This window comes from Macaca fascicularis, chromosome 18 (genome assembly GCF_037993035.2).
Source record: "Macaca fascicularis isolate 582-1 chromosome 18, T2T-MFA8v1.1".
Lineage (NCBI taxonomy): Eukaryota > Metazoa > Chordata > Mammalia > Primates > Cercopithecidae > Macaca > Macaca fascicularis.
The window spans coordinates 77,719,782-77,742,610 of NC_088392.1; the positions used below are offsets into that span (position 1 = coordinate 77,719,782).

At 40.9% G+C, this 22,829-nt stretch overlaps 1 protein-coding gene across 8 annotated transcripts in view; it reads left to right on the top strand.

Moving 5' to 3' along the window:
* TWSG1 (twisted gastrulation BMP signaling modulator 1) overlaps positions 1-22,829 on the top strand; it is a 114,821-nt gene that overhangs the window by 22,601 nt on the left and 69,391 nt on the right. For all 8 annotated transcript variants that reach the window (XR_012427343.1, XR_010582960.2, XM_074022923.1 and 5 more), the window contains one exon: positions 2,401-2,500. Coding sequence is in view for 6 of the 8 variants with exons in the window: in XM_074022923.1 (XP_073879024.1) it covers positions 2,401-2,500 (100 nt within the window). In the remaining 2 variants the exon portion in view is untranslated. The remainder of the gene's footprint in view (positions 1-2,400; positions 2,501-22,829) is intronic.

Sequence of the window (22,829 nt, forward strand, 5' to 3'; positions counted from 1 at the left end):
GTATAGAAATGAGAAATAATAGTTACATTGCACTAGTTAATTTTTAAAAACATGCATATCAATAGCATTCCATTAGGTCTCAGATTTTTAAAATCTTACTGAAATGATTTGTTGGAATGGTTTGAAAGTACCACAGTTGCTGACAGCATATTGCTATCCCAAACAAACAAATTTTAGGCTTATTTAATTTTAAAAACTAGTGTTCACAATCAAGGAGGTAAGCAGGATTCTCTCCTTCTTGGCTAGTTACATTATGCCATAAGGAAGAGGAGAGGAGGAGGGGGATAGGGATGATGATGATTTAGGATTACCACACTTTCACCTAATGACAAAGCTAATGGCAGGGTTAACATCATGTCATGGGGAACAAGTGAAGAAACCATGGGAGTATTTGATCTAAAATGAGGACGTGGGGGAATAAAAATAGAAATCATTTTGTTTTAAACAGGGCTTTTTTGGTTGGAAATAACTAAAGCCTATTCCAATTGGTAAGAATATCTCAATGAAGAATATTTCCAACTAATAACAGTATCTCTAAGAACAGGAAGTGCAGTTGGCACTAGAACCAAGAACTGGAGCATTATTAGGAATCAGAATGGCTTCTTCCCTCCCTTCTTTTCTCCTTGTGACCATGAATGTCATAGTGCTTATCTTTGGAAAATAGGAATGGGGGGGCCACAGGATAATTTTTTACCTCTTATTTTGAAATGGCCTCCCCAGCCTCAGCTTTGTATCATCCCCTAGTTCAAGTTCCTAACAGAGATTGACAGTTATCTGTGTCTTACTTCCAAAATCTTAGAAGACAATCTGATTGACCAGCTACAGTCTGTTTTTTACCTCTGTTCCAATTATTTGTAGCCAGGGAGAAAAAAGGTCATATAGTTCAAAACAGAGCTGCAGACAGGCAGGGTGGCAATCAAAGGCAGGTGGCAGCCAAGCAGGGCAGACGTTCCAAACTGTCCAGGGCAGGTGCCATGAAAAATTAGAATGGCTTTGTTGAAGAGAAATTATATTTGGAGGAGGGAGGTCTTAAGGACCTGGCTTCTGGGAATCAGGCTTCAGTTCAACAAAACAAAACACTTAAAACTTTATAAGATTGGGACCGGCTATTTTGGGTTATTAAATTCCTTGTCAGCTGTGGGCTGCAATGGCCATATGTTGATGGAACATTATAGAAGCGATTCAGCTGTTACATAGAAAGATGGTTTTGTTGACCTGTGAAATTCCTTCTAAGCCTGAGAGTAAAATCAGTTTTGTCATAAGTTATTTCCACCAAAATAATAAAATATTAATGTTTTTCTTATAAATATATGTGGTATTTTAAACCAAGGAAAGCGAGTAATCAGTGGTGGTTGCGGAATTTCCATTTCAGTTGGGTCTATTCAGGAGTGGCAATCTGATGGCAAGGGGAGGGCAGGGGCAAGTGCTAAAGGAATTACTTTAGAACTTCATGTACAGAGCAAGCTATCTTAGCTCTTGTGGAGTGACAAACCACCCTAACGTTTAGTGGGTTAAAACAATAGCCATTTATTTAGCTCTTGTTTCTGTGGGTTGACAGTTTGAGCCTGGATCGGCTGGGTGGTTTTCTAGCCTTATTCCCGTGTCTGTTGGCAGCTGCTGGTTTATTGGAAGCTGGCTGATCTAGGATGGCCCCAGGTGGACTGACTTGTCCACATGGCCATATCCTGGCTTCACATGGCAGCTGGGCAAAGTCCTAAGAGAAGCAGTGGATGCACTCAAGGCTTCTTGAGGCCTGAACTCAGAAGTGACATAATGTCATATCCACCAAACCCTGTTGACCAGAGTGAATCTCAGGATCACCTAAATTCAAGAGGTCTAGAAATTGACCCTGTCCCTTGATCAGAGGAACTGTGAAGCTGCATTGCAAAGAGGGGAGACCTAGAGAGGGAAATAATTGCCACCTTCTTTGTAAATAATCTACCATACCGAGCACACTGTTTTCTGTATCATGGAACAATAAAAATAGAATTTCCGAATTTCTTTTACTCACATTTTACATATTGAGAAACCCTACAAGTTGGCTATTTGTTTAAATTTGGGCAATGAGTATAATAGCTGAGAAGCAGTTTTGGTTCTTGTACTGAATTATTCGTTGAGGTGGTGTGGGTAGTCAAGTAATGGGTTATAAAATAAAATATTTTCCTTATTGCAAAATATGGTTAAAGCATTCAAAGTATGTTCACTGAATGTGTCCAAAAAAAAATCTATGTGACATTGTAGATATTTATGTTCTGATGAATAGTTAATAATGTTGAATAAAAAATTATGTCAAGAATACATTACTGTAAATGCAAATATGGCAGGGTTTTTTGCTTAAAAAGTAACAGTTTTCTATATCGTTATTTGGAATTTGAAGTTTAACATCTGCCTTGTTTCTAGGAGCTCTGCCAGTGCCGGCCGGGCGAAGGCAATTGCTCCTGCTGTAAGGAGTGCATGCTGTGTCTCGGGGCCCTTTGGGACGAGTGCTGTGACTGTGTCGGTAAGTTGATACAAGGGAAACTTCTTAATATTTCTTATCACAGAATCCTTGTTTTTAAGAGACTTTGAGGAATATAAATGTAGTTTATATGTATAAACAAGTATGTGTGGGAGATACAGTAAACATACAGAACGTTGTATTTTTACATTCAGTTGTATTCAGTAGTATTTACCTATACATGTATTTAAAAGTGCTTATCCTTGGGAAGTAGGAGTGGGGGGCCAAGGCAGAATTTTTAACTTTTTATTTTGAAAGTTTTTATACTGTTGAATTTTTTATAAGCAGCAGCATTTTATTTTTTTTGTTTGTTTGTTTGTTTTGTTGTTGTTGTTGTTGTTGTTTTTTGAGACGGAGTCTCACTCTGTCGCCCAGGCTGGAGTGCAGTGGCGCGATCTCGGCTCACTGCAAGCTCTACCTCCCGGGTTCACGCCATTCTCCCGCCTCAGCCTCCGAGTAGCTGGGACTACAGGCGCCCGCCACCACGCCCGGCTAGTTTTTTTGTATTTTTAGTAGAGACGGGGTTTCACCATGTTAGCCAGGATGGTCTCGATCTCCTGACCTCGTGATCCACCCGCCTTGGCCTCCCAAAGTGCTGGGATTACAGGCTTGAGCCACCGCGCCCGGCCTATTTTGTTTTTAATAAGAAGTAGGTTTTATAAGAAGAAACATTCCCAAGATGTGTTAAGTAAAAAAAGCCAGGTTCAAAATTATGTTTATAGAATGCTATCATTTGTGTGTTAGAAAGAAAACTTACGTGTGTCGGAAGAAACACCTGTCAGCCCTTCTCTGACCAGTTAACTCATTTTCAACCTTTAAAACCCCAGGTCAAGTATCCCCATTCCTTGGAAACCTTCCTTATTTGACTGAGATAGACGATCCTCTGTGCTTCTAAGAGATCATTTATTGCACGCTCCTATAATCGTTGTTTTGCATGTTTTTTTCAACTGAGTATAAACTCCTTCAGAACAGGAATATAGTCATATTGATGTTTTTTACATTATCCTTTATCAAAATAGGCTATATGCATATAGTTTTTAAGGCACATAGTACTAAAACAATCCCATCTCACTTCTTTCCAAGCCTTTGATCCTATGCCCAGAGACTACCACTTACAACTTTTCAGCATTGCACTTCTTCCAGAATTCTGAATAATAACCCTATACTACTCTCTTGATTCTTTGATGTTAGAAACTATCAGTTGACTTCCTCTTATGGTAGACACGCATTTAGTTCTGTTATCTCTTTATCTTCCTAATGTGATTTCATCACTCCTTCTAGTGAAATCAGTATTTACTTTAAGAATCACTCTAATGAATTAGTGATATATATTCATGGGATGCATAATAAGGTCAGCACTAATTAATTAAATGAGTTATCCCATTATCTGTCTTCCTGTATTTTGGGTGTACTTCTTGAGAGTTTTCCTAACCTTTTCACCCTTGTATTAATTTTTTAAATTTTTACTTCCTTTTTTAATTTCCAAGAGCCCTTCTCTGATTGTCCTTTTTGAAGGAACATACTGTTCTTGTTCTTTATGTAATATATTTTTCTTATCTTTCTGGAATTCTTAATTACACAGTTTTGTGGTTGCTGTTGAGTTTTTTCCTTCTACTCCTTGCATGGTTTCCATTTTCTCAGGTGTCTGGTGACCCTTGGCTGTCTATTCCTTTGTACAATTTAGGTACTCCAAAGCGGACTGGGAGTACCTAATCCATGGACAGGGCATGGAATCTAGTTTGCCTCACTAAAAGGTGGTTGGAGGATAAACTGCCTTTTTCACTGACGAGCCCTCTTATTTCATGTCTATAGATCTTTCCCCTTAGGGTTGCACATTTTTTCTAGAGAAAGATTTCCCGGTTTCCTGCTGGGGTTGAGGCTGGGGTAAGGGGCAGTCTGCCAGGCTGCAAATGTTCTGGGAACCTGAGGGGTGAGGTCACAGTGAACAGTGAGCATACTTTTATTTACTTTCCTTGTTTTTTTCCCATACTCATCTCTATCCTTTGCCATTTTTGGCATTCCCAGTCCAGGGCCTCTTTGGCTTAATTTCTCTAAAGAATAACTCTCTCCTTTCCTCCAGTTGTGGAAGAAGAGACAGGGGCCTGAAGGTGTAACTACCCCACAGAATAGGCTTGCCTCTGCCACACTGGCACCTCCAGCTCCTGAGTCTCCTCAGGGTTCCGTGGGGCACGTGGCCTGTGTGGAGACTCTGCTAAGTCAGGTACCTTTAGCTCTTAGCTTCTCCACACATAGAGTTAGTGTTTCCATTTCTTGTTTTTCTTTAGTGTTTTGTAGTGAATTCTGAGAGCATGGGGGCACAAGTATCTTTTCCTCTGTCCTCTTATATTCCTCTTGGTATCTCTAACAGCTGGCTTTGAATTATTTTAGGGCATTAACTGTTTATTAATTTAATATGTACAATGAAAGTAAAAAAGAGAAAATAGCCATCTTAATCTCTGATATACACACAAAAGACTTTTTTTTGAGACAGGGTCTTGCTATGTTGCCTAGGCTGGAGTGCAGTGGCGTGATCATGGCTCACTGCAGGCTCAACCTTCTGGGCTCAAGCAGTCCTCCTGCCTCAGCCTCCCAAGTAGGTGGGACTGCAGGAATGAACCACAACACCCAGCTGATTTTTGTAGTTTTGGTGGTGCCAGGGTTTCGCCATGTTGCCCAGGCTGGTCTCAAACTCCTGGGCTCAAGTGATCCACCCGCCTCCGCCTCCTAAAGTGCTGGGATCACAGGCATGAACCAGTGTGCCCAGCCTCACACGTAAGAATTTAACTTAAACATGGATGCCAAAATACACAAATGAACTTTTATTGATAGCATTGCCTAAAATAATGTGCACGTATATGTGTGAGAGTGTTTGTGCGAGTGTATGCATGTGAGTGTATGTGTGTTATATATGTGTGTGTCTTAACCATCACACCATGATGACAGTGCTGTTCAGTGTCTTCTTTTAGGAAGAGAGTTCTGCATTTTTTTCCACTGAGAAAGAATAATTATACATGCTTATATCTCTACAATTTTAGAAGCAACTGATATGCTTCCAGGCTAGTTCTCATTGAAAAAAAAAAAAAAAAAGCTTACTTACCTTTAAGGGCTGGATGTCCAGTTTTAAACTTTGATTAAGCTCATAATGTAACTTTATCTTTCATTTTAAATTAAGTTAATCTTGCCACTTTGTAGGATAAAATTGAGATATTCCAGTTCTATTTATATAGCAGTCCTCCTCCTTATAGGCAGCTCTCTTCCAAATTAGGCTCTCTTAATGTCCTTTGCAAACCTGCGGCTGCTCTTCCTTCCTAAGTTGAAATAGTCCCCATACTTTTCATGGGTGGGGCACAGACCTCTAAGAGAACCCAAATTAGAATGCAGCCTTCCTTTCCTCTCTCATTCTGTGGACTTCAGCACACACTTTCTCTAGGAAGCTTTCTCCTGTGGCTCCCTTGTATAAGGGCTTCCCTTTTCTGATTGTTTCTTAAGGTAAGAATAACTACCATAGTTCATTTTCATCGTTGCTCTCCAACATATTCCTCAAATCCTGTGGGTTTTGGATCCCAGATCTCCACCCACAAGCCCTTTTTTCTTGTTTTACTATTTTTACTTTTCCAAATGTACACAAAAATAGAGAGTACAGTGATCTGCTGTACGTCCTACCTGCTTCAACAGTCGTTAATACATTGCCAGACTTGTTTCATCCATTCATCTGTTGGTATGTGTCTGTTTTTCCCCACAACCTTTTTGTTTTGCTTGGGTATTATAAAGTAAATCGTTTCACTATTACCCCGATGTACTTTACTTATACATCTCAAAAAAAGAGTATTCTTACTCATTACTGTAATGTAATTAACAGCACATCTTTATTTTATTTTTATCTTTATTTTTGAGGCAGAGTTTTGCTCTTTCGCCCAGGCTGGAGTGCACTGGCGCGTTCTCGGCTCACTGCAACCTCCGCCTCCTGGGTTCAAGTGATTCTCCTGCCTTAGCCTCCCAGGGAGCTGGGACTACAAACAAACGCCACCATACCCAGATAATTTTTTGTATGTTTTGTACAGACGAGATTTCACCATGTTGGCCAGGCTGGTCTAGAACTCCTGACCTCAAGTGATCTGCCCTCTTCAGCCTCCCAAAGTGCTGGGATTACATGCGTGAGCCACCGCACCTAGTCATTTAACAGTACTTCTTTAATATTGTCTAATACCACTCAGATCATACTTAGATTTCACTGAAGACTAAATGTTTTTGACAGTTGTTTTTCTCAAATCAAGATCCAAAAAGGATTACTCACTGTATTTGGTTGTTAGATTTCTTAAGTTTTTTTTATTCTAAAACAGTTTCTCCTCCCCGTTTCTCCCATCCTTTAATATTCTACTGGCTTTTTGAAGAAACTAGTCATGATTGGTTTCTTCAAAATAAACCACATTCTGGATTTGGCTGATTGCTTCTTTTGGTTATTTAACATGTTAGTTGGTCTTCTCTATTTCCTGTAGGCTGGAAGTTAGATATAAAGGCTTGATTAGATTGAGGCTCAGTTTTGGGGAGGAGGGAACAGTGGTATAGTGTACACGAAGTCAAACAATATCCAGACGTCCTGCTTTTAGTAATGCTAAAATTGATCCCATGAGTTCTGATGGTGAAAGAGTCTGATCCCTTGGTGATAAAGGGCCTCATCAGCCTTTCACCTGGTGATTTCACCCTTCGTTGATGACCATTGCCTAAGTCAGCTACTTCATTAGAAGTTGTAAAACCGCCAGCCATGGTGGGTCATGCCTGTAATCCCAGCACTTTGGGAGGCCAAGTTGGGGAGATCACCTTAAGTCAGGAGTTCGAGACCGGCCTAGCCAACATGACGAAACCCTGTCGCTACTAAAACTGCAAAACTTAGCCAGGTGTGGTGGTGGGCATCTGTAATCCCAGCTACTAGGGAGGCTGATGCAGGAGAATTGCTTGAACCCAGGAGGCAGAAGTTGCAGTGAGCTGAGATCATACCACTGCACTCCAGTCTGGGCAACAGAGCGAGACTCTGTCTCAAAAAAAAAAAGAAAGAAAGAAAAAAGAAAAGAAAAAAAAGTTATAGAACAATGATTTTCTATTTTTATCATTACTTCTGCAGTTATTCGCTGGAATTTTTCTGTATAATGTAAATGGAATCCTACATTACTACATAGTAGCTTAAAATACATTTTAGAAAAGCATGAAATGATGAATGATTTAATAATAGACTCTTTAATGCCATTAAGACATTATAACTTCGATTCATGTTTAATGTGCATTAAAAGTTGGATTCTGCCTGATCATGATGGCTCATGCCTGTAATTCCAGCACTTTGGGAGGCCACAGCAGGAGGATCACTTGAGCCCAGGAGTTCGTGACCAGCCTAGGCAACATAAGGAGACCCCATCTTTACACAAAATAAAATTTAATTAGTTAGGTGTGGTGGCATGCACATATGGTCCCAGCTACTTGGGAGGTTAAGGCAGGAGGATTACTTAAGCCCAGGAGGTCAAGGCTGCAGTGAGCTCTCATTGCACCACAGCACTCCAGCCTGGGCAACAGAGTAAGACCCTATCTCTAAAAATTTTTTTTAAATAAATAAATAAATGTTGAATTCTATGGTTAAATTATAAAAAAAAAAAAAAAAAAAAAAAATTGCCTGGGTGCAGTGACTCATACCTATAACCCCAGCACTCTGGGAGGCCAAGGCAGATGGATCACTTGAGTTTGAGACCAACCTGGGCAATATGGCAAAACCCCTGTCTACAAAAAATATAAAATTTAGCTGGGCATGTGTGGCATGTGCCTGTAGTCCCAGCTACTTGAGCAGGAGCAGGGGCTGTGGCAGGAGAATCGCTTGAGGCCAGGAGATTGAGGCTGTACTGAGCCATGTCTGAGCCACTGCACTCCAGCCTAGGTGGCAGAGTGAGACTTTATCTCAAAAAAAAAAAAAGAGAAAAAGATAAAAAGAAAGAAGAAGAAAAAAACTAGGCTGGGCGCAGAGGCTTACACCTGTAATCCCAGCACTTTGGGAGGCCTAGGTGGGAGGATTGCATGAGCCCAGGAATTCAAGATCAGCCTGGGCAACATAGGGAGACTCTGTCTCTACGAAATAAAAACAAAAAATTCACTGGGCATAGTAATGCATGCTTGTAGTCCTAGCTACTTGGAGGGCTGAGACAGGAGGATCACTTGAGCCCAGGAGTTTGAGGCTGTAGTGAGCTATAATTGTACCCCTGCACTCCGGCCTGGGCAACAGATCAAGACCCTGTTTCAAAACAATTAAAAGAAAAAATTAATAACTTGTGCCAATGAATTAAAACATGGCAAGCATGAACGTTTTCATCTTGAACCACCTGTTTAGCATGTCATGGAACACTATAATTCAGTGGTGCACTGTTTGTATAATGTTGATCTAGAAATAGCAGATTCTTTGTCGTACCAAGATCATTTATTGTACTTAATAAATTGGAAGCATCATAAGCTCCAAGACCGAGGCTGGGAAGCCTGCTGAAAACCTGCTTAGCAACCACAACTTGGCTCATTTTGCCACACCAGCTCATAGATCCTAGATGTCGCTCTGGTGAATGGAAGAAAGGGGTACAGGGAAAGAACCAGAAAAGGTGGGTGGTGTCAGGCAATAGGCACAGTGCCTGCAAAACCCAGGAAAACAGGATCAGACAGCTCTGCACTGGGAACGCAACCCTGGGACAGGCTGTACCACCTAATGGATCACATGTTTTTTCTTTAATCCTGCTCTTTGTTAGGCAAATGCTTTGAACTCTGACTTTGAACTCAGCGCCACAGTTCCTTGATGGGTCTTGGCATCTTCCTTTTGGAACATTCAGGCTTTTCGTTATGACTCTCTCATATCTCAGGTCAGATCCAGGTAGATCCGTCGGTTCCTGCCCAGAATGGATTTCTGTCTTGCTTCACTCTTAACACATGTTACTTTTCTAATATTAAGGAATAAATAGGTGCTAGGAGTTCAAATTTTCTGTTTTTTGTTTTAAGAAAAGCTATGCAAATTATTTAGATACAACATTTACTATTATTAATTTGAATTGACAAATAAAAATTGTATATATTTACCCAGTGCAACAGGTTGTTTTGAAATATGTATACATTGTGGAATGGCTGCATAGAGCTAATGAGCATGCATTACCTCACCTCTTCTGTGTATGGTGAGAACACTTAAAATCTACTCTCTTAGCAATTTTCTTTTTTATTTTTTCTTGAGATAGGGTCTCTGTCACCCAGGGTGAAGTGCAGTGATGCTGTCACAGCTCACTGTAGCCTCAACCTCCTGAGCTCAAGTGTTCCTCCCACCTCAGCCTCCCGAGTAGCTGGGACTATGCTACCTCGCCTGGCTAATTTTAAAATTTTTTGTAGAGAGGGGGTGTCAATGTGTTATCCAGACTGGTCTTGAACTCCTGGGCTCAAGCAGTCCTCCCACCTTGGCTTCCCAAAAGTGCTGGGATTACAGGTGTGAGCCACTGTGCCCAGTCAGCAATTTTCAAGAATACAATACATTGTTATTAGCTATAGTCACCATATTATACAATAGATCTCTTGAATTTATTCTTTCTATCTAACTGAAATTTTGCATTCTTTGATGGACACCTCCCCTTTTCCTCAGCTCCTGGTAGCCATTCTGCTTGCTACTTCTTATGAGTTCAACTTTTTTAGATTCCACATATAAGTGAAATCATGCGGTATTTGCCTTTCTGTGTCTGGCTTATTTTACTTAATGATGTCCTCCAGGTTCATCCATGTTGTTGTAAATCGGGGCCCCCAACCCCTGAGCCATGGACCAGTAGCAGTCCACCACCTCTTAGGAACCGGGCCACACAGCAGGAGGTGAACACCAGGCAAGCGAGCATCACCGCCTGAGCTCCGTCTCCTGTCAGGTCCGCGGCAGCATTGGATTCTCACAGGAGCTTGAACCCTATTGTGAACTGCACATGCAAGGGGTCTCGGTTGCATGCTCCTTATGAGAATCTAATGCCTGATGATCCAAGGTGGAGCAGTTTCATCCTGAAACCAGTCCTATTGCCAGAAAGGCTGGGGACCACTGACAGGATTTCCTTCTTTTTTTAAGGCAGAATAGTATTCCATTGTATATAAAGCGGAATTGTATTTTATATTGTATATATAAAATATACCACATTGTGCATATATACCACATTTTCCTTATCCATTTTTGGACAATTAGATTGATCTCTATCTTGACTATTGTGAAGAATGCTGCAGGGCACATGGGAATGCAAATATCTCTTTGACATACTGAGCTAGTTCTATTTTTAATTTTTTTAGGAACTTCCATACTGTTCTCCATAATGGTTGTACTCATTTACATTCCCACCAACAGTGTGCAAGGATTCCCTTTTCTCCATGCCCTCTCCAACACTTGTTGCCTTTCATCTTTTTTATAGTGGCCCTTCTAAAAGGTATGAGGTAATATCTTATTGTGGTGTCTTTTTGTTTTCTTTTGTTTTGTTTTTGAGATGGATCCTCACTCTGTTGCCCAGGCTGGAGTGCAGTGGCATGATTTCGGCTCACTGCAACCTCCACTTCCCTTATTCAAGCAATTCTCTGCCTCAGCCTCCCACCTAGCTGAGATTACAGGTGCCTGCCACCATGCCTGGCTAATTTTTTTGTATTTTTAGTAGAGATAGGGTTTCACCATCTTGGCCAGGTTGGTCTTGAACTCCTGACCCGCCTTGGCCTCCCAAAGTGCTGGGGTTACAGGCGTGGGCCATCGCCCCTGGCCATTATTGTGGTTTTAATTTGTATTGCTTTGGGCTGGGCGCAGTGCCTCACGTCTGTAATTCCAGCACTTTGGGAGGCTGAGGCAGGTGGATCATTTGAAGTCAGGAGTTCAAGATCAGGCTGGCCAACGCAGTGAAACTCCATCTCTATTAAAAATACAAAAATTGGCCGGGCACGATGGCTCACGCCTGTAATCCCAGCACTTTGGGAGGCCAAGGAGGGCAGATCACCTGAGGTGAGGAGTTTGAGACCAACCTGGTGAACATGGTATAACTCCATCTCTACTAAAAATACAAAAATTAGCTGGGCATGGTGGCACATGCCTGTAGTCCCAGCTACTCGGGAGGCTGAGGCAGGAGAATCGCTTGAGCCTGGGAGGTGAAAGTTGCAGTGAGCTGAGATCATGCAACTGCACTCCAGCCTGGGCAACAAGAGCAAGATTCTGTCTCAAAAAAAATAATAGTAATAATTAGCCGAGCATGGTGGCGCACGCTTGTAATCCCAGCTACTCAGGAGGCTGAGGCACAAGAATCACTTGAACCCAGGAGGCGGAGTTTGCAGTCAGCCAAGATTGTGCCATTGCACTCCAGCCTGGGCAACAGAGTGAGACTGTGTCTCAATAAATAAATAAATAAATAAATAAAATAAAATAAATTGTATCGCTTGGTGATTAGTGATTTTGAGCATTTTTACATATACAGCATATGTCTGTTAGCAATTTGTACATCTTCTTTTGAGAAATGTCTCTTCTGATCCTTCGCCCTTTTTTTTTTTTTTTTTTTGGGGGGTTGGAGTCTTGCTCTGTCAACCAGGCTGGATGTAATGGTGCGATCTTGGCTCACTGCCCTCTCTGCCTCCCAGGTTCAAGCAATTCTCATGCCTCAGCCTCCCGAGTAGTTAGGATTACAGGTGCCTGCCGCCATGCCTGGCTAATTTTTGTATTTTTAGCAGAGATGGGGTTTCATCATGTTGGCCAGGCTGGTCTCAAACTCCTGACCTCATGATACTCCCACCTCGCCCTCCCAAAGTGCTGGGATTACAGGCATGAGCCACCACGCCTGGGCCCTTTGCCCATTTTTTAACATTGGATTATTTGCTTTCTCACTGTTAGGTTGTTTGAGTTCCTTTTTTTGCTTTGAGACAGGGTCTTGTTCCATTGCACAGGCTGGAGTGTGTGCACCACCATACCCAGCTTACTTTTTAATTTTTGTAGCAATGGGATCTCACTATGCTGCCCAGGCTCATCTCAAGCTCCTGGCCTCAAGTGATCTTCCCACCTCAGCCTCCCAAAGCACTGGGATTACAGGCATAAGCCACCATGCCCAGCCCCCTGAGTTCGTTACATATTTTTTATATTAACTGCTTATCAAATGTATGGTTTGCAAATATTTTTTCCCATTCTGTAGATTGTCTCTTCATTCTATTGATTGTTTCCTTGACTGTGCAGAAGCTTTTTACTTTGATGTAATTCCATTTGTCTATTTTTGCTTTTGTTCCCTGTGCTTTTGGATTCATGTCCAAAAAAATCATTGTCCAGCCAGGCGCAGTGGCTCACATCTGTAATCCTAGCACTTTGGGAGGCTGAGGTGGGCGGATCATGAGGTCAAGAGATCGAGACCATCCTGGCCAACATGGTGAAACCCCGTCTCTACTAAAAATACAAAAATTAGCCGAGTGTGGTGGCATGCGCCTGTAGTCCCAGCTATTTGGGAGGCTGAGGCAGGAGAATTGCTTGAACCCGGGAGGTGAAGGTTGCAGTGAGCCGAGATCGTGCCACTGCACTCTAACCTGGCAACAGAGCAAGACACCATCTCAAAAAAAAAAAAAATCATTGTCCAGACCAATGTCATGGAGCTTTAACCTCTATCTCGTTTTAGATACATCATGATCACTTTCCAATCCCCTCCCAAATTCAACCATTGTCAGTGTTGAATTTCACTGAATACATATACTAGAATTTGTATGCCAAAGGATAATGCTTTATGTGCTTTTTTGTAGGGTTTTATTTTGCCAAAGATGTTTGTTTGGTCTAGATGTTTGCAATTGTTACCCGATAAGTACTTAAAGACACCAAAGACTAGAGTCATTTACGCCTATTCAGAATTTACTTTTAAAACTGATGCATTGATTCAGAAAACCAAAACTGAATGTAATTTATCCATTGGGTCAAATAGCACAGGACCTAATTCCAAAATTAAGTCCAGCCACAGATGTTTTCTACTAGTAACAGTAGTTTCTTCCTTAGAGTGAATTTTCTTCAGGGACATTCATTTAAGTATCCTTTCCTGCTCTGAGCCTGTCAAAACTTGTGAGTTGTATAAAATATGAGCCATAGGGCCGGGCGCGGTGGCTCAAGCCTGTAATCCCAGCACTTTGGGAGGCCGAGACGGGCGGATCACGAGGTCAGGAGATCGAGACCATCCTGGCTAATATGGTGAAACCCCGTCTCTACTAAAAATACAAAAAACTAGCTGGGCGAGGTGGTGGGCGCCTGTAGTCCCAGCTACTCGGGAGGCTGAGGCAGGAGAATGGCGTAAACCCGGGAGGCGGAGCTTGCAGTGAGCTGAGGTCCGGCCACTGCACTCCAGCCTGGGCGAAAGAGCGAGACTCCGTCTCAAAAAAAAAAAAAAAAAAAAAAAAAAAAAATATGAGCCATAGCATAATATTCAGGAACAATTTCAATAACTGTTTCCCCCCAGAAAAGCTATGTTAGGTAATTGTGCATTTTTTAAGTTAAGGGGATTTTACTCTAAGTAGCCAAAATGGAATAATAATAACTTAACTCTGAGGTGTTTCCCTGAGATATTGAATAGCAGTACCTTTACTCCAGATTAAACTTAAAAAAGAAATTCCCTTTTGTGTGATACCCGTTGGGCCTATTAGACTGATCTGACTTCCCTCACTTTTGGAAATGACAGATTGACCCTATACTTTAAAATTGCTTATAAAAGTCCCTTAAGTTGCCACAAAAGCAGGTTTGGGGTTACATTATGAATATTTAGAAGTGAATTTTTGTTTTTTAGTATTTGCATATGGCCTCAAATATAAGTCTCAGCCAAAGCAAGGAAACTGCATTAATTTAAAGGATTTTAGAAATCACTTTTTTTTTTTCTTTTTTTTTTGAGATGGGGTCTTGCCTTGTCACCCAGGCTGGAGTGCAATGGCATAATCTCAGCTCACTGCAACCTCTACCTCCCGGGTTCAAACCATTCCCCTGCCTCAGCCTCCCGAGTAGCTAGGACTACAGGTGCATGCCACCATGCCTGGCTAATTTTTGTATTTTTAGTAGAGACAGGGTTTCACCATGTTGGCCAAGCTGGTCTCAAACTCCTGACCTCGTGATCTGCCCCGCCTTGGCCTCCCAAAGTGCTGGGATTACAGGTGTGAGCCACCGTGCCCAGCCTATAAATCACTTATATACATAGTTTGCCTTCCTTATCCTAAAACGAACTTTGAGGTTGCTTGTAGTATATTTCCTAAATATTATCTGCCTTTTTAGAAGACAGTTTAGAAAGAAGTCCTACCCCAGTAGCAATGAACACACCAAGAATAAGTGAAGATAAAGTGAAACATTTGTATTCTTTTTTTTTTTTTTTTTTTCTTGAGACAGAGTCTCACGCTGTCACCTGGGCTGGAGTGCAATGGCACAATTTGGGCTCACTGCAACCTCCGCCTCCCGGGTTCACGCGATTCTCCTGCCTCAGCGTCCTGAGTAACTGGGGTTACAGGCGCACACCACCACACTCAGCTAATTTTTTGTATTTTTTGTACAGACAGGGTTTCACTGTGTTGGCCAGACAGGTCTCAAACTCCTAACCTTGTGATCCGCCCTCCTTGGCCTCCCAAAGTACTGGGATTACAGGCATGAGCCGTCACACCTGGCCAACGTTTTTATTTTTAATTGATCTAACAGATGACAGCTTGTTCAAAATAATAGCAACACTGTATTTAATTATGTGTGCCTATGTATATACATTATATACAGTAGTTCCCCCCTTATCTGTGGGAGATACATTCCGGGGCCCACAATGAATTCCTGAAACCACAGATAGTACCAAACCCTATAAATACTATGCTTTTTCCTATACATACATTCCTATGATACAGTTTAATTTATAAATTAGGCATAATAAGAGATTAACAATAACTAAGAATAAGAACAATTTATAACAATAATACGGTAATAAAAGTTATGTGAATGTGGTCCCTGTCTCTCTCTCCCTGTGTCTCAAAATATCTTCATGCTTTCAGATGATAGTCAACCACAGGTAATTGAAACTGGAAAAACTGCAGATAAGGGGCAACTACTGTATGTATATTATATATACATATATAATATATGCTTATGTTTGCTTATTATAAGTGAAATGAATGAAAACAATGATACATGGACAGGAGGGAGGAATTAGGATTATTTTGTCATTATAAGGTACTCACACTACCCATGAAGTGATATAGTCTTATCAAATGTGAACTTGATTTATTGTAAATGTATATTGCAAACTCCAGGACAACCACTAAAAAAAGTAGAAGCTTAAAAAAGAAGAGAAAATGGAATCAAATAAAATGCTCAATTAAAACCAAAAAGGCAGGAAAAGAGTAGAAGACAAAAATAGGAACAAAAGACAAGAGCAACAAATAGAAGATAGTAACAAATATGATAGATATTAATCCAGTTATATTAGTAATCATTTTGAGTATCAGTGGTCTAAATGCAGCAATTAAAAGAGATTATGAGTGGATCAAAAAACAAGACCCTATTGTATGTTATCTACAAGAAACCCACTTTAAATATACAGACATATAGATTAAAAGTGAATGGATGGAGAAAGATATACCATGCTAACACTAATCAAATGTTAAGTGAGAACAGCTATATTAATTTCTGACAGAGAAGACTTCACAGCAAGGAAAGTTATCAGAGGTAAAGAGGGACACTACATAGTGATAAAGGGGTCAATTCTCCAAAAAGAAATAACAATCTTTAATGTGTATGTACCTAACAACAGAGCATTAAACTGTGTAAGGCAGGGCCAGGTGCAGTGGCTCGTGCTTGTAATCCCAGCACTTTGGGAGGCTGAGGCAGGTGGATCACTTGAGGGCAGGAGTTCAAGACCAACCTGGTCAACATGGCGAAACCCTGTCTCTACAAAAAAAAAAAAAAAAACATACAAAAATTAGCTGGGCATAGTGGTGCATGCCTATAATCCCAGCTACTTGGGAGGCTGAGACATGAGAACTACTTGAGCCTGAGAGGCAGAGGCTGCAGTGAGCTGAGATTGTGCCACTGTACTGTCCAACCTGAGTAACAGAGTGAGACTGTCTCAAAATAAAACAAAAACAAAATTATGTGAGGCAAAAACTAACAGAACTGCAGCAGAAATCCACTCTTATAGTTGAAGACTTCAACCCCCCTCAACCCAGAAGGCAGAGAATCCATAGGGACATGTTTGAACTAAAAAACACCATTAATCAGCTGAATACAGTGGATATCTATTGACTGTTTCATCCCACGACAGCAGAATACTCAAGCATGTAAGCTTTTTCTCAAGCCTATGTGAAACATTCACCAAGATAGATCACATTCTGAACCATAAAACACACCTTAGCAAATTTAGAAGAATAGAAATTCTACCATGTCTGCTCTCAGACTACAATGGAATTAAATAAAAAATCAATAACAGAAAGATAATTGGAAAATCCCAAAATATGTGAAGATTAAGCAACACACTTCTTTTTTTTTTTTTTTTTTTTTTTTTTTTTTTGAGACGGAGTCTCGCTCTGTCGCCCAGGCTGGAGTGCAGTGGCCGGATCTCAGCTCACTGCAAGCTCCGCCTCCCGGGTTCACGCCATTCTCCTGCCTCAGTCTCCCGAGTAGCTGGGACTACAGGCGCCCGCCACCTCGCCCGGCTAGTTTTTTATATTTTTTAGTAGAGATGGGGTTTCACCGTGTTAGCCAGGATGGTCTCGATCTCCTGACCTCGTGATCCGCCCGTCTCGGCCTCCCAAAGTGCTGGGATTACAGGCTTGAGCCACCGCGCCCGGCCAACACACTTCTAAACACAGGGATGAAAGAAGAAATCTCAAGAAAATTTAAACCTTTTGTACTAAATAAAAAATGAAAACATCAAAATTTGCGGGATGCAGTTAAAGCAGTGCTTAAGGGGAATTTATAACACTGGAATGTTATTAGAAAAGACAAAAGATCTAAAAATAATCTAAACTTCAACTTTAGAAAACTAGAAAAAGAAAAAGCAAACTCAATCCAAAGTAAACAGAAGAAAAGAAGTAATAAAAATTAGAGTAGAAATCAATGAAATTGAAAATAGGAACTCAATAGAGAAAATCAGCCAAACCAAAAGCTGATTTTTTGAAACAACTCAATAAAATCAATAATCTTCTAACTAGGTTAAGAAAAAGAGAGGACACAAATTACTAATAGCAGAAATGAAAGCGAGAACATCCCTATAGATCCCATGGACATTAAAAAGGACAATAAAAGAATACTATGAAAATTCTTTGCCCACCGATTTGATAACCTAGGCGAAATGCACCAATTCCTCAAAGGACACAATCTGCCAAAACTCACACAAGAAGAAAGTCACACAAGACTTCAAACCTCTGTTTTTTAAATAAATTGAATCAATTGCAAATAACCTTGTAAAATAGAAAGTACCAGGCCCAACGGGTTTACTAGTAAATTCTACCAAACATTTAAGGAAAAAATACTAAGACTCTATAGTGTCTTTCAGAAGACAGAAGCAGAAAGAATTCTTCCCAACTCATTCTGTAAGGAGCATTGTCCTAATACCCAAATCAGACAAAGATATCACAAGAAAACTACAGACCAACGCCTCTCATGAACATAGAGGCAAACTCTCAACGTAAGGTCAGCATTGTCCTAACACCCGAATCAGACAAAGATATTACAAGAAAACTACAGACCAACGCCTCTCATGAACATAGAGGCAAACTCTCAACAAAATAGTAGCAAATCAAATACAGCAATGTATAAAAATAAATTTACACTATGAGCAAGTGGGATATATCCCAAGTATGCCATGCTGGTTCAACATTTAAAAATCAAGCAACGTGGGCCGGGTGTGGTGGCTCACACCTGTAATGCCAGCACTTTGGGAGGCCGAGGCGGGCAGATCACGAGGTTGGGAGATCGAGACCATCCTGGCTAACACGGTGAAACCCCGTCTCTACTAAAAATACAAAAAATTAGCTGGGCATGGTGGCGGGCGCCTGTAGTCCCAGCTACTCGGGAGGCTGAGGCAGGAGAATGGCATGAACCCGGGAGGCAGAGGTTGCAGTGAGCCAAGATTGTGCCACTGCACTCCAGCCTGGGTGACAGAGCGAGACTCTGTCTCAAAAAAAAAAAAAAAAAAATCAAGCAATGTAATCTATCACATCAACAAGTTAAAAAAGAAAAAAAAATCACATGATTATATCAATAGATGCAGAAAAAGCATTTAATAAAATCCAACACCCGTTCATGATAAAAACAACAACAACAAACAACTCTTAGCAAGCTAGGACTAGAGGGAAACTTTCTCAACTTGGTAAAGAATATCTTCAAGAAACTTACAGCTAACATCAAACTTAATGGTAAGAAACCAGAAGCTTTCCCACTATAGTCAGGAACAAGGCAAGGATGTCCCCTCTTATCACTGCTTTTCACCGTCATACTGGAAGTCCTAGCTAATGCAGTAATACAAGGAAAGGAAATAAACGGTGTACAGACTAGGAAGGAAGAAATAAAACTATCTTTGTTTTATGAAGATGACATGATTGTCTATGTAGAAAATCTGAAAGAACTGACCAAAAAACTCCTGAAATGAATAAGCAATTACACTAAAGTTGCAGGATATAAGGTTAATATATAAAAAGCAATTGCTGTTCTACATACCAGCAATGAACAGTAGAATTTGAAATTGAAAACACAATATTATTTATATTAGCACCCCCAAATACTTAGGTATAAATCTAACAAAACGTGCACGAGATCTGTATGAAGAAAACTACAATGAATGAAATCAAAGAATCAAATAAATGGAGGATGTTCTATGTTCATGGATAGGAAGATTCAATACTGTCAAGATGTCAGTTCTTCCCACCTTCCTCTATAGATTTTTTTTTTCTTAGACGGAGTCTCACTCTTTCACCGAAGCTGGAGTAAAGTGGCATGATCTCAGCTCACTGCAACCTCTGCCTCCCGGGTTCAAGCAATTCTCCTGCCATAGCCTCCCAAGTATCTGGGATTATAGGCACCTGCCATCATGCCCAGCTAGTTTTTTTGTATTTTTATTAGAGACAGGGTTTCACCATGTTGACCAGGCTGACTTCGAACTCCTGACCTCAAATGATCCCCCCACCTCAGCCTCCCGAAGTGCTGGGATTACAGGCATAAGCCACTGCACCCGACCTTCGTCTATAGATTTAGTGCAATCGCAATAAAAATCCTAGCAATTTATCTTATGGATATTGACAAACAGATTCTACAGTTTATATGGAAAGGCAAAAGACACAGAATAGCCAACACAATATTGAAGGAGAGAAGAAAGTTGTAGGACTGATACTACTGGACTTTAAGACTTACTATAAAGCTACAGTAATTAAGACTGTGGTAATGGCAAAAAAAAATAGACAAATAGATGAAAGGAACGTAATAGCCCAGAAACTGACCCACATAAATTTACGGCTGGCCCTGTATATCTTTGGGTTTTGTATTCTTGGATTTAGCCAACTGCAGACCAAAAATGTAGTTAGGGCTTGACACGGTGGCTCACGCCTATTATCTCACCCCTTTGAGAGGCCGAGGAGAGTGGATTGCTTGAACCCAGAAGTTTGTGACCAGCCTAGGTAACATGACAAAACCCCATCTCTTCAAAAAATAAAAAAATTAGCCAGGCACGGTGGCACACATCTGTAGTCCCAGCTACTCGGGAGGCTAAGGTGGGAGGATTGCTTGAGCCTAGGAGGTGGAGGTTTCAGTGAGCTGAGATTACCCCACTGCATTCCAGTCTGAGCGACAGAGCAAGACCCTGTCTCCAAAAAGAAAAAAAAAAAAATGTATTAGGCCTATGATGGTTATGTCTGTACTGAACATGTACAGAATTTTTTTTCTTGTCATCATTCGTTTAACAATAAAGTATAACAACTATTTACATGTTACATAACAGTATGTTTATACTACATTATGTAGATAAGTAATCTAGAGATTATTTCAAGTATTCACGAGGCTGTGCGTAGGTAGGTTATATGCAAATACTATACCACTTTATATAACAGACGAGCATCTGTGAATTTTGGTGTTTCCTGGGGGGTCCTGGATCCAGTCCCCCACAGATCTATCAAGGGATGACTGTAGTCAAATGATCTTGACAAAGGAGCAAAGGTAATACAATGGAGCAAAGATAGTCTGGTTTTTTTTCTTTTTTTTTTTTTTTGAAACAGAGTCTTGCTCTGTTGCCCAGGCTGGTGTGCAGTGGTGTGACCTCAGCTCACTGCAGCCTCCACCTCCCGGGTTCAAGCAATTTTCCTGCCTCAGCCTCCGGAGTAGCTGGGATTACAGGCCTGCACCACCACACCCAGCTAATTTTTGTATTTTTAATAGAGACAGGGTTTCACCATGTTGGCCAGGCAGGTCTCAAACTCCTGACTTCAAGTGATCCACCCGCCTCAGCCTTCCAAAGTGCTGGGATTACAGGCATGAGCCACCGTGCCTGGCCTAAAGATAGTCTTTTTAACAAATGGTGCTGGAACAACTGGCCATCCACATGCAAAATATGAATCTATACACAAATCTGTTTCACAAAAATTAACTCAAAGTAGATCACAGACCTAAATAAATGTAAACACAATACTGTGAAACTCCTAGAAGATAACATAAGAGAAAATCTAAATGACCTTGGATTTGGCAGTGACTTTTAATTTGTGGGGTTTTGTTTGAGACGGGGTCTCCACTCTGTTGCCCAGGCTGGAGTGCAGTAGCGTGATCTCAGCTCACTGTAGCTTTGACCTACCAGGCTCAAGCCATCTACCACCTCAACCTCCCAAATAGCTAGGACTACAGGCATGTGCCACCACGCCTGGCTAATTTTTGTATTTTTTGTAGAGATGGGGTTTTGCCATGTTGCCCAGGCTGGTCTTGAACTCTTAAGCTCAAGTGATCCACTTGGCCTCCCAAAGTGCTGGCATTACAGGCGTGAGCCTGGCAGTGACTTTTTAGATATAACATGAGAGAAAGAACTGATAAGCCAAACTTCATTAAAATTAAAAATGTCTACTCTGCAAAAGATACTGTAAAGAAAATGAAAAGTTCAGCCACAGACTGGGAGAAAATATTTACAAAAGTTGTATCTGAAAAAGGATTGTTACCCAGAATACACAAAAACAAGACAAGGATGCCCTCTCTCACCACTCCTATTCAATATAGTATTGGAAGTCCTGGCCAGAGCAGTGAGGCAAGAGAAAGGAATAAAATGTATCCAAATAGGAAGAGAGGAAGTCAAACTATCCCTGTTTGTAGACAACACGATTCTATATCTAGAAAACCCCATAGTCTCTGCCCAAAAGCTCCTTGAACTGATAAGTAGCTTCAGCAAAGTTTCGGGGTACAAAATCAATGTACAAAGATCAGTAGCGTTTTTGTACACTAACTAGCACCCATGCTGAGAGCCAAATCAGGAACTCAATCCCATTCACAGTCACAAAAAGAATAAAATACCTAGGAACACACTTAACCAGTGAGATAAAAGATCTCTACAGTGAGAATTACAAAACACTTGTCAAAGAAATCAGAGATGACAAAAACAAATGGAAGAACATTCTATGCTCTTGGATAGGAAGAATCGATATCATTTAAATGGTCATACTAGCCAGGTGTGGTGGCTCACACCTGTAATCCCAGCACCTTGGGAGGCCGAGATGGGTGGATCAGATGGGTGGATCACTGAGTTTAGGAGTTTGAGACCAGCCTGGGCAACTTCACAAAACCCCATCTCTACAAAAAAATACCAAAAAAAAAAAAAAAAAAAAAATGGGCATTGTGGCTCACACCTGTATTCCTACCTACTAGGGAGGCAGAGGCTGAAGGATCACTTGAGCCTGGGAAATGAAAAAATGCTCAATATCACTAATCATTAGATAAATGCAAATCAAAACCACAACGAGATACTATCTCACGCCAGTCAGAGTGACTGTTATATTAAAAAGTCAAAAAATAGCAGATGCTGGCGAAGTTGCGGAGAAAAGGGAACACTTATATACTGCTGGTGGGTGTGTAAATTAGTTCAACCATTGTGGAAAGCACATTCCTCAAAGAACTAAAAATAGAACTACCATTTGACCCAGCAGTCCCACTACTCGGTATATACCCAAAGAAATATAAATCATTCTACCTTAAAGACACGTATGTTCATTTCAGCACTATTCACAATAGCAAAGACATGGAATCAACCTAAATCCCCATCCATGTAGACTGGATGAAGAAAATGGTACATACACACCATGGAATACTATGCAGCCAGAGAAAAGAATGAGATCTTGTCCT